The sequence below is a fragment of the Culex pipiens genome, chromosome 1, assembly GCF_016801865.2.
Source record: "Culex pipiens pallens isolate TS chromosome 1, TS_CPP_V2, whole genome shotgun sequence".
Lineage (NCBI taxonomy): Eukaryota > Metazoa > Arthropoda > Insecta > Diptera > Culicidae > Culex > Culex pipiens.
The window spans coordinates 103393933-103406954 of record NC_068937.1 but is presented as its reverse complement, the minus strand read 5'-3'; the positions used below and the strand labels follow the sequence as shown (position 1 = coordinate 103406954).

The window sequence follows — 13022 nt, the reverse complement described above, 5'->3', positions numbered from 1 at the left end:
CATTGATGTTTTAAAATTTGGCCATTCTAGTTAGTTTGAAAGGTAAAATTTGATGTAACAATGCCTAATTTACTGTAAAAATGAATTACATCGCATCAAAGTAGCGATATTTACGAAAAAATAATTATTTTCTAATTAAAACGAATGATGAAATGATCATTTAACCCCAATGCACCCCCGAATCTTTTTTCGCGGTGTTCATTCCCTCGCGCCAACTCGCGATCTCCGGGCGGTGAACTTTTCGCCCAATTTTGTCGCCGGCATTTTTCAATGAGAAGATTAATATTATTCTTTTCTGAAACAGAATTTATCCACATTCACAGATGTTATATTACCATGATTTTTAAAAGTGTAACTGTGAAAAGAGCATGTAGTTAAATTAGTAAACTTTAATGATCTACACAATTTCAAGTAAAAAGACGATTCATCATCATACTTCAGGCCGTAAATAAACCTCGCCAGAATTGTTACGTAACATCATGCACCCACGAATTACCGAATCCGAGAAGAGAAAGAGCAAGAAAGGACAACCCTAGACGTGATGTTGGAATTGCACACCTGGTTGACCATTAGTGTGGTCCATGGTTCTGTAAAAAAAAAAAGAATTACGTACAAGATACCATAATTTTGGACTAAGAAGCCAACAACTTCCTTGGTTAATGTGTACCCTTAATCCAAATGAGCTCAAATTTTCTTGTCACCCTTGTGGTCAGAGAACAAAGTTTGCCTTTTTCACGAAACCGTGATCCACACTACTCACCGTCGATCAACAGCTTCGCCACCGCCACGTAAAGTCTCTTCTGGGCTTGTGCAATGCACCACGTCCAGCCGCACTGCATACAGACTAGGGGAGAGCAAACTCATTACACCACGCCGTCGTCGTAATCAAACCGAAGTGACTTTAGGAGCTTTTTCCGAGTATTTTTTTTTATTTGTGAGGAAATTTTTTAAATCTGCCGAAAAAAAGGCAATCCAGTCATTCCGGTCCTCACAATCCACCTATGTCACGATATCTCAGGGTAGTGTCGCCAGATATTCAAGTTTTAAGACTTATTTGAGAAGCGAAGCGAAACAGTCTAGAAATTTCAGTGAGGAACTCCACTATTAAGGTGAATGAATCAACTTTTTGCCTCTTCTCTGTGAGTGGCCCGGTTAAAGTCCAGTGGGGAATGTAATTGAGCGATGAGATCGTTCGCTGCAGGTTTGGCCACCAGTCACCGAGCCCCTCGGGGTCTGCTTAATTTCCATCTCTTCGATTTTTTCTGCACCATTACAACTGTGTGTTTTTTGTTTGTTATCGCTTTCAGAAATGGGTTTCCTGGTCAAACAGCGGAGGAGAGTGCTCGATTTGCGGTGGTCACTGGCGGTGACCTTGGCGCTGCTCGTGACGCTGGTCCAGCCAGACGGGATCAAGCTGCCGGACCAGACGGACGAGGGTAGGTCGTTGCCGACGGGAGGCGGTCCGGGCGTGGCGCCCGCAGACGGGGAAGGTCGCCGCATGGGCAAACATCTGCTGGACTTTATCGGGTTGGGCACGGGGGGTAACGTGGACCCGTACCTGGCCCGGACCAACTCGCAGTGTCTGAATGGAGAGCTGGCCGACTGCTTCAAGTCACAAGCGCTCAACACTTTCACCGATTTCTTCGCCAAGGATGTGTACCAGTGAGTAGACTAGATCAGGCAAATTTGTCTACGATCGTGACTAATCGCAACCTTATTTTTAGATTGACATCCGACGCCCGAATCGTCCGAATGCCGGAGACTCAGCTGCGATCGCTGGACCGTGAAGGCTTCGAATACTCGGAAGAACCGCGCCAGCTCGACTCCGAGTGGGACGCCCTGTACAAGTTTGGCTTGCGTCAGCTGGAGCGTTTCGTCAAATCTGCCGCGCTGGAGTTCGCCATCCCGGATGAGCTAACCGAAGGAGGTCGCTATTCGGCACGCTTCATCGATGAGATCTCCGACGAGATCGATGTAATCGAGGATAAAAAGGCCCCGCTGTTCACCCGCCACCGGCTCAAGAAGATCTTCATCCCTCTGCTCATCATCCTGAAGATCTTCAAGCTGAAGCTGCTGCTCTTCCTGCCAGTTATCCTGGGTCTCGCGAGCTTCAAGAAACTGCTCGGCTTCGCTGCCATCATCATCCCCGGCGTGATCGGCTACCTCAAGGTGTTCCGGCCCAACCAGAGCTGTTGCAATACCAACGAGCTGTTCTCGTCCGGGTACCAACCTCCGCAATACTCACCCCAGGGCGTTGGCTCGGTCAGCTACAATCCGTTCAAGCCCTACCAGAACCAGTACTCGCGGCCGGAACCGAACTTTGCCGCGCCGTACGGCAACTACTACCGGGATTCGCACGAGCTGAAGTCGTCCGGTGGAGTCAAATTTGGCGACGACCAGGCATATCAGGGATATTCCGAGTACCGAAGCAGCGACAAGGACATCAAGGCCGAAAATTGAGAGGCGCACACGCAAAAACCGCGCGAATACGCTTCAAACGAGGAGAAAGGGGTGGAGCTGAAACTGTATAAATTAGTGCTTAAGGTGTGGACGAAACGTGAATGATATTGTGTTGTTGAGTACTGTTTGTTATTACCAATTATATGTGCGTACGAAAACCCCGCGACAGCCATCAGTGATAGTGTAAATATTTATGTTATATAAATTGAAATTAAAATTCTACCTGCAAAATAAACATAAAACGTGATGTTTTACTCATTTTTTCGGATCGCAACGAAAGCCGTAGTTTAGATGTTTGAAATGAAACGTCAATATTGGCGAAGCCAACCACACGGTTAATTAGTTTGCACGTTGAATAATGAATACTTGCAATATAGAGCGTTGGAAGAGTCTTTATCTGTGCAGAAGATATACAAGTGTTCTCTTAATTTAACTAATAACTTTTGAAAGGGTAACTTTTGATAGTAACATTTTTAAACCAATATGTTTTATGACCCTCCTACGACCTATATAGGCTTTAATATACTATACCAATCATAAAATAGGCTTTTATGGCCTACTTAAAACCTAAAATGTTACCAGGGTAGATAGCGCTATGATTATATATCTAATTTCCATAATAGTAGTTTATGCAACAAGTTGCAAAAAGAGTATTTTTTCAGCACGAGTCGTACATTTATCCAACGAGGTTCACCGAGTTGGATAAATACGAAGAGTGTTGAAAAAATCAAGTTTTGCAACGAGTTCTATACAACATTTTTTGCAATTCCGAAATAGACCTATTGAGTGAAATTTTAAGTCAAATTTTCATGTATTTTGTCAATAAATCGTTTAAATCAAAATTTTTTTGAAAAGTGTTACTTTTCGAAACAAGTGCTGAAAAGTTCAACTTTTCAGCACCCATTTCAGTGCTGAAAAGTGTTACTTTTCAGCATTTATTTTGAAAAGTGTTGCTAGTCGATTCTGTTATTTTTGGTACAGAAAAGTAGGCTATTTCGTCGTTCAAGAATGACAGGAAAAGTATGTAGTTTCACGACGGAATTGCAAAAAAAATATTTGAGATCCGGTTTCAAAAAAGGACATTATTATTGCTTTAGTGATAATGAAATTCGATAGATAGTTGTCAGATCTTAAATCTGTTGGACGCGTTCGAAAGGCCCCCCATGTGCACAATTTTTTTTTACTTCAAACCTTATTTGTATGTAGCGTAGACCATCATTAAACCCCTCCCTTTCTTCACTTAAAGTATCCACGATATTTTTAGATAGGCCCTTCCCTAATTCGGTAGATTTCAGTTGTAACTGGAATGTTCAGCAGCAAACTTTGCGGTATTCCGTGAAAAAAAATCTAAAATAAGTCTACTATAATATCGAAGATGTCGTGCTATCTTGTCGCACGTTGCCTTTTGGCGTTCCGAGGAAAACGAATTTTAAAATAAAGCACGCAATGTGAGAGACCATCCATAAACCACGTGGACACTTTTTTGAAATCTCAGTTGAAATCCACACCCACAGGAAAAATAAATATCAAAATCTGTTATAGTGAATATGCTACAAAAAATGTTGCAGAAAGCCCGTATGTCAATTTTGTCCACGTGTAAACATGTCAGCGATCTGCAGTCCTCACCAATACTCGTACCTTCCGAACCGTCTTCGAGCAACTAGTCACAAAGAAGAATATGTCCACGGAGCGGTGATATCGTGTCGGATCAACAATCAAGAAGTTGATGGTTCAATCCTCGTTCTATCAAAAAATTTATCTTCAATACAATCAAACAGCCGTCGGTAATGTCGGTAACGCACGAGGACAATTTCCATGCAGATATACATTTATGTAGATTTGTAGCAAAACGGAGATTTTCTCTTAACTCAATTTGGCCCTAAATGCACGTGTGACAAGATAATTTGTACAAGATGATGATGATGATACTTATTTGAAATTGATAACATGATATTATTTGCTCATTAGTCTCATTAAACAGCTGATGACACTCGTTTGTAACAGTAGAAACGATGTGAGCAATTCTCTACAAAACCGGCCGATTTCGACCATTTTTATTTTTTGTATTTTTTGATTTGGCTCAAACTTTGTGGGGGCCTTCCCTATGACCAAAGAAGCCATTTTTCATCATTAGTTTGTCCATATAAATTTCCATACAAATTTGGCAGCTGTTCATACAAAAATTGTACGTAAATATTCGTAAATCTGTAACTTTTGAAGGAATTTTTTGATCAATTTGGTGTCTTCGGCAAAGTTGTAAGTATTGTTAAGGACTATTTAGAAAAAAATAGGTACACGGAAAAAAAAATTTCCCGATTTTTTTATTAACTTTTTTTTCACAAAAACTCAAATTCCCAAAATACGTATTTTTTGATTTTCGAGATTTTTTGATATGTTTTAGGGGACAAAAATCCGCAACTTTTGAGCTATAGAGAAACATGGTCAAAAAATCTGCCGCCGAGTTATGATTTTTTGAAAAACTGGTGATTTTTGGAAAAAATCGAAATTTCATACATAAAATTTTTTTGACCTCATTTTTTTATGCAAAATTGAATTTGCAATCGAAAATTACTTTACAGATTTTTTGATAAAGGGCCCCGTTTTCAAGATATAGCCACCGAAAGTTTGATTTCAGCGAAATATTTGCAGTTTTTCGATTTTTAAAAATAGTGACCATGAGTGACCATCTCTAAAAATATTTTTTTTGAAAAGTTCAGAAAATTTGCTATAAAATTGTCTAAAGGACATCGAAGATTGGACCTCTGGTTGTTGAGATACAGCGGCTTAAAGAAAAAGAAACACGAAAATTGAAGTTTTCTAAGTCTCACCCAAACAGCCCACGATTTTCTAATGACGATATCTCAGCAACTAATGGTTCAATTTTCAATGTTAATACATGAAACATTCGTGAAATTTTCCGATCTTTTCGAAAAAAATATTTTGAAAAAAATTAAATCAAGACTAACATTTTAAAAGGGCCAAACATTGAATATTATGCCCATTTGAAATGTTAGTCTTGATTTAAAAATTTTCAAAATATTTTTTTCGAAAAGATCGGAAAATTTTACGAATGTTTCATGTATTAACATTGAAAATTGAACCATTAATTGCTGAGATATCGTCATTAGAAAATCGTGGGCTGTTTGGGTAAGACTTAGAAAACTTCAATTTTCGTGTTTCTTTTTCTTTAAGCCGCTGTATCTCAACAACCAGAGGTCCAATCTTCGATGTCCCTTAGACAATTTTATAGCAAATTTTCTGAACTTTTCAAAAAAAATATTTTTAGAGATGATCACTCATGGTCACTATTTTTAAAAATCGAAAAACTGCAAATATTTCGCTGAAATCAAACTTTCGGTGGCTATATCTTGAAAACGGAGCCCTTTATCAAAAAATCTGTAAAGTAATTTTCGATTGCAAATTCAATTTTGCATAAAAAAATGAGGTCAAAAAAATTTTATGTATGAAATTTCGATTTTTTCCAAAAATCACCAGTTTTTCAAAAAATCATAACTCAGCGGCAGATTTTTTGACCATGTTTCTCTATAGCTCAAAAGTTGCGGATTTTTGTCCCCTAAAACATATCAAAAAATCTCGAAAATCAAAAAATACGTATTTTGGGAATTTGAGTTTTTGTGAAAAAAAAGTTAATAAAAAAATCGGGAAATTTTTTTTTCCGTGTACCTATTTTTTTCTAAATAGTCCTTAACAATACCTACAACTTTGCCGAAGACACCAAATTGATCAAAAAATTCCTTCAAAAGTTACAGATTTTCGAATATTTACGTACCATTTTTGTATGAACAGCTGCCAAATTTGTATGGAAATTTATATGGACAAACTAATGATGCAAAATGGCTTCTTTTGTCATAGGGAAGGCCCCCACAAAGTTTGAGCCAAATAAAAAAATACAAATAAAATCCATTTCCGGTTTTGGTAGAGAATTGCTCATGTGCTCTAAGCTAACTCTGGTTTTGCTGTGTTTGAAGTTTTCGGTAGTTTGTTTTTTTGCTTTTTAAAAGTTTAAATTTACTCTTAACTAATTTCCATAATTTTTAAGCAGTCAGTTCTTGCTGAATCTGTGCCATGGAAAATCGAAGCAGCCACCCGAACCCAAATCTTGAATGGATTGGCAGCACTAGATGCCAAAATCAGTGAAATCGATACCATCAACATCGATCTATCCTACATGTCGCTAGGTGGAGCAAAAATTGTCTCTTCGTTCATCTTCAGTAGCACCGCGGGCCAGCTGCGGACTGTTTGTGGCGCCTTGTTCGATGCAGACCAGGAAAAATCGAACATTGTCAGCAAAACCTTCACCAAGATTGATGTTGTGAGGACTCAAATGGCTAAGATGCAAGACGTAGATAACGGTCTGGAAACAAACTATGGCAAGGGCAATGCTGTTTTAAAACGCAAAATTTGGAAGGCGATGAACACAAGCGTTGAAGGCATTTGGAAGGCTTTACGTCCTGATTCGACGAAAGGTAGGACTGTTATGAAGCAAGCTGAAGTTAGAGCTGTTGTAAATAACAGTCTGAAGGTATTAAACACAACGATTAATGATTTGGGAGCATTTGTGCAATCGTTCGTAAAAAGCTTGAAGCTTTGTGAAAAAGAAATCAATAAGTTAAAGCCAGCATTGAATTCAAACACATATTTTGATAGACTTATCAAGCAAGTCAATGACAAAGTTGCTCAATGTATTTATGAACTCGACAATACTGTGACGAACTTGAACGCAACAATTTTCTCCAGCTTTACATCGTTACTAAAAAACAAATTATTAGGCAGCACAAGTGTCATAAACCACCTTCTACTAAAACTGAATGAAACAAGTGAAATTCTCCAGTTTATCAACAGAATATTTCAACTTAAATTCAGTGATAATGTAAAATTTGTTCTCTCAACTTACTTTCGGTCAGTTTTCGATTACGCACTCACTTCGGGTCTCGATCGCACAGCGTTAATGATTTTCGAAAGTTTTTCAAAGTACGAAGTCTGTTCTCGCAAATATCCCCTGACAAAACAAATTTTCGCCAATAACATGAAGCTGGTTGAGCGATGTGTCCAGAAGCAGCTCGATTATCTCCCGAACATCGTGCTGATGATGAAAGAATTGCTTGCACCGTTTCGCGAAGTTGTCTTAGGCCCAAATCAGAGCTTGAAATCCTGCAGCAAAGCTGTGGGTGATAGGTTCTGCTATTCAGACTTTGGGAGCACGGTAAGCAGCGATGTTATGGTTTATGACCACCTGAAAATGAATAATTGTGTTTTTTTTTCTTCAGTTTTTGGGCAATGTACCTGCAACTGAAATTTCTGAAGATATGCGGATGGTGGAAAAGATGAACGAGATTGTGGTAAACATATATTCAACGGTTAATAATGAAGTCGGAAGTGCCTTTGACCGCATTGATTCGTGTTTGGTGGTAAATTACCCAATTGAAGAAGCAATTGGAAAATTTGTTAATGCAATGAATGCTTGTGGTAATAAGACAGTGGTTTAACCCTTTTAGATCCGATGGGTTAATATTGTGCAATATGGTTGAATGGTCAAAATAAAGTTGTCCAAAATTAGTAAGCACAGCTATTTTTCAGTTCTCCTTTGGGTCCTAAACAACTCCCCAAAATTTGGGAACACCGGGTTTAGTCCCCACTTTGCACAAAGCAAAGATTCGGTATCCGGAACATCTGGGGTGGCCATATTAGGGACAGCAACATTCTAACATTTTTGCAAGACCATCATCTGGGGCGAATCGAGTCTACAGTCAGTATAGGGAAAGCAGGTTTTAGAGTACTTAATAGTTTGAAATTTGGTAATAATAGTTTTATCATAAAGTTCTACCTAAGTCCAAAAACTTTTAAAACCAGTATCCGGAACATCCTATATTGGTTCTGCGTGACCGGAAGTTGATCTATGTGACTCAGAAGTAAAGTGCAATACTGGTTGATAGTTTTTGGTATACTAATTTTTGACAACAACTTTTTGAGATAGGTTGTTTTGTGTCCCCTTGACGGGAGATTATTTGGATGAGATGGGTCACTTTTTTTAATATGGCGCAACTTTAAGCACTCAAATCGGTTGAAAACTGGCTGAGATAAATCGATTTTGCTTTAAAAACACACACACACACACACACGAAGTCCCGAGTCTCTGTGGGATTAATCGGGCTAAACAAAATTATTTCTATACTTTTAAATTTCTCATGATTTTCATCAATGAAAACTGGTTTGAATCGGGAAAACGGAATGCATTATTGGATTCTTTGGACAATTTTTCAGTAAGAGAAGATAAAATTAGTTTGTAAGTAACAAATTTGATGTGTTTTTGAAACAAAATTCTAAAAAACCTTTAAAATCATAGACATTTTTAGTAAACAAATTTCTCATAACATGTGAAAACTTTTGATTCGTGCTTTGTATTCAGTTTAAAATGCAACTTATCAAAATTATAATGAACATAACTTGTTTTAAAGAAATTCAGGCCAAATTCGAGCTTTAAAGCAATTTTACGTTAAAGTCCTTGCACCTCAACCAGAGCTTGTGCACTAAGAATTTTGTTACAGATATTTAAGTATCTTCAAAACTACGGGAACTATCGATATAATTTTTCATTCATCCCCTAAAGTACTGTTTACAAAATAATATACAACAAATTTTGACTATTTTTACAATCAGATTGTTGCAGGATTGGGTCCGTTAGTTTGACTATTTTTGAATAAGAAGAAAACAACTTCCTTGGGTGCTGTGCACCCTTAAATAGATATTTATTTTGTTAAAAGCTTATGAACTTAGTTAACTAAACAAAACAATTGTTTTTATTTACTTCAAGCTATAGCAGCAACCTACATTTGACGTTAAAATTAAATTTGAACCCTTTAAATCTGATTTTAACTCAATGACCCCCTGATTACGGTAACTGAAATGTTTTTTTATGGACCGTGGATCCCTTTGACTGATCATGTTAAATGGCCCAAACCCCCTTCCCCCCACTCCGTGGAAAATTATTAAAATTATTCATACAAAAAATCCAATTGCCAATTTTGAGCCAGTTAAGGTTAAAGGGTCGCTTTTTGCCTTCCTCACCTTACTGAGGAAGAGCTATAAAATCACTCGAAAAATGAACTTCCTAATTCGACCTCGTGAAGGTGGGTCACGTATACCTATCGACTCAGCATCATGTTCTGAGCAAATGTCTGTGTGGATGTGTGTAGGTGGGTGGACAAAAAAATTGTCACTCGATTATCTCCGGACTGGATGAACGGATTTTGACCATATTAGTCTCATTCGATCCATCTTGGGGTCCCATAGGTCTCTATTTAAAATCAGCAAGTTTAGTTAAGTACTTCAAAAGTTATGCTAAAAAAACGATTTTGGAGTATGTCCGGAAGATTGTAAAAAGGGTGGTTTTTGCTAGAAACCCTATCATGTTATACATTTTCAGAAAGGTATTAAAAAGACCTTTCCAATGAGCCCAAAACATTGAAGATCTGACAACCCTATCAAAAGTTATTAGCACTTAAGTGTTATTTATACACTTTTTGGAGGCCGGATCTCAGATATTTCAATGAAAATGATGTCCGGGTCCATCATGCAACCCATCGTTAGTTAGATAATCGACGGATCTTTCAAATGAGCTTAAAACATCACGGATCTGACAACCCTATCAACAGTTATTGGCACTTAAGTGTTATTTATACACTTTTTGGAGGCCGGATCTCAGATATTTCAGTAAAAATTATGTCCGGATCAATCATGTGACCTGTCGTTAGTTAGATAATCGAAAGACCTTTCAAAAGAGCCCAAAACATCACGGATCTGACAACCCTATCAAAAGTAATTGGCACTTAAGTGTTATTTATACACTTTTTCGAGGCCGGATCTCAGATATTTCAGTAAAAATGATGTCCGGATTCATCATGCGACCTTTCGTTAGTTAGACAATCGAAAGACCTTTCAAATGAGCCTTATACATCGAGGATCTGACAACCCTTTTAAAAGTTATTAGCACTTATGTGTTATTTATACACTTTTTAGAGGTTGGATTTCAGATATTGTGATAAAAATATTGTCTGAATCTTCCATGCGAACTATCGTTGGATAGGTTTTTTTTATCAGACCTTGCCGATGAGCCAGAAAAATGGAAGGTCTGCGAACTCTCTCAAAAGAAATGAGCAATAAAGTTGATTTGTTAAACATGTTAAGGGATTGTTGCTATTTTTACTGAATGTATTGACTTTATGAATGTGAGGAAGGCACCAACCACCTAAAGGTGAATTAAGTAACGTTTTATCGTTGAAGTTTATATGGGGAAAATCGCGAAAATATATGGGGAAAAACATCGCTTCAGGATTTCGGCAGCAGGTGGCGCAGGTCTCGCCCAAAATTGCCCAAGTGTGAGATTCTTCTAGGAAGTTCAATTTCCTACAACTTTGTCGAAGGGTGCAAGAAGATCCGAGTTAAATAGAGCCTCAAATTTGGCCCTTTGTTCAAAAACTTTGTACTCCTCTGCTTTACCTTTTCCGTTAAAAAAACTAAGCGTTTTCTATAAAATACTTGAATGCAATGAAATGATCTATTTAGAAAGCAATTTCCGGCCATGCTTTGTTCAAAAGCATATTTTTGGGATACCAATAATTTGAGCTTGATGAATACAAATTTTAAATTGTAGACTGATATTATTAATAGCTCATAAGTATTACAGGTGATGACACTCGTTTGTTGCAAATAGCTAGAATATATTAAAGTGTTTGATGTTTTCGGAACCTTGAATAATGCTTGTTTTAACTACACTCAAACCCCGATGGTTTGTTTTGATAGTGTGCGTGAGCGCCGTTTAAAAAGTGACAGACTTTTTAGTTTGACTTTGACTAACCAACGGGATACAAACTAAAATAGTGGCAAACGAAAAAGTGACCTACCACCGGGGGAGGGGGGGGGGTATTGGGTAATTCTCTACCAACTCCCACAAAATCGGGAAAAGTTGCCCTGACCCCTCTTCAATTTTCGTGAAATTTTATCCTAAGGGGTAACTTTTGTCCCTGATCACGAATCCGAGGTCCGCAGGTACCCACAATTCCGAAAAAACGAATTTTCCATCGAAAAAAAAATACAAAAAAAGTTTTAAAAACTTTGCCATTTTCCGTTACTCGACTGTTGAAAAAAATTTGGAACATGTTATTTTAAGGGAAATTTAATGTACTTTTCGAATCTACATGGATCCAGAAGGGTCATTTTTTTATTTAGAACAAAATTTTTCATTTTAAAATTTCGTGTTTTTTCTAACTTTGCAGGGATATTTATTAGAGTGTAAAAATGTTCTACAAAATTGTAGAATAGATATTTGAAAAAAATTTGATATACATATATAAGGCTACCAACTGTACGGATTTTTTCCTTACCATACGGATTTTCGACCCTCTTCGCGGATTTTTAATAGGCCGGAATTTTTGTAGGGAATTTTTCGCATAATACGAATTTGTACGGAATTTTAACAACTTTTTAAACATTGAATTGCTTTTTCTTATTTGGTCGCTTTTGTTAACTAGACAATTTTATTTTTATTTTACTGTGAGTTTGATTTAAAAAGGGAGAGTTTTCCGGGTTTTCTTCAATCCATACTTGATTATCAATAAGTCTAGAGTTTTTTTTAAAGGTCCTATAAACTATTGTCTCTCATAAGTTGATAGGACTTTTTAAAAAAAATCTCGAATTGTTCTTTTAGAAATTCCTTACTAAACATATTTATCCATTAAAAGATCCAAAGGCCATCTAAAACTTGTGAAACCCTTTGAACATTTGAATTAACAAATCTAGAGTTTTTTTTAAAGGTCCTATTGTAAACTGTTTTGTTTCACATGTTATAGGGCCTTTTCAATATTTTTTTTTTTTTGGAAATGTGTTCGTAAAATCACTGAGAACGATATTATTTGTTAAAGAAAACTTGACATTTCGTAAACTTTTAAACTTTTAACAAAAAAATCAAGAACATTACGTTTTGATTCACATCACGGTTTATTTTATGAATACTTTTAAACGTGCAAGTCATAAGCACTTTGATAGCATTTTGTGAAATTTGTTAGCTGTAAAAACGACACAGTTTCATATTTTTAATTCTCAAATTTATTTAATTTCATTTATATAAATAATTCCTTGGAATTTTTTGTTATACCATGCTGCCATATCGGCAAAGTGTACGGATTTTTGCTCAGCAAGAGTTGGTAGCCTTATACACATATAAGGCCGATGCAAATATTTAAAAAAGTTTTTGTCCCTCGGCCCTGGCCGAGGTCAAGGGGGGGGGGCAAAAAAATAAAAAAAATATAAAAATTTAAATAACAAGCCATAGTCTTCACATTTAAATGAAAAAAGTGTTTTAAAATACATTTTACACTAGTTCAGTTGTTTTGCAATCATTAGTTTTCAAAAAATCTAAGATCTGACAAAAACAAAAATTGTATCGAAAAAAAAAAAGATTTTGCATCGACAATTTTCAAAAAATCTTAAGATTTTTTAATAAACCCAAACATGTAAAAAATGATTTTAAACGCAGGAGAATGCAT

The 13022-nt window shown here is 36.8% G+C and overlaps 1 protein-coding gene and 1 long non-coding RNA gene across 4 annotated transcripts in view; both read left to right on the top strand.

The window, feature by feature from the left end:
• Window positions 1-2707, top strand: part of LOC120428854 (uncharacterized) — a 47858-nt gene extending 45151 nt beyond the window's left edge. For 2 of the 3 annotated variants that reach the window (XM_039593978.2, XM_039593977.2), the window contains exons 2-3: window positions 1308-1662; window positions 1725-2707. In XM_039593978.2, the coding sequence (XP_039449912.1) occupies window positions 1310-1662; window positions 1725-2460 (1089 nt within the window). In that variant the 5' untranslated portion in view covers window positions 1308-1309 and the 3' untranslated portion in view covers window positions 2461-2707. Of the gene's footprint in view, window positions 1-1151; window positions 1232-1307; window positions 1663-1724 lie in introns of those variants that run through there. The other variant, XM_039593976.2, reaches the window with a different exon arrangement.
• A 3722-nt stretch (window positions 2708-6429) lies between these two features.
• On the top strand, window positions 6430-10904 carry LOC120428857 (uncharacterized). The gene is made up of 3 exons (XR_005607170.2): window positions 6430-6947; window positions 7514-7684; window positions 7749-10904. It is a non-coding gene; the product is annotated as an uncharacterized LOC120428857 (long non-coding RNA).
• Window positions 10905-13022: the final 2118 nt, after the last annotated feature.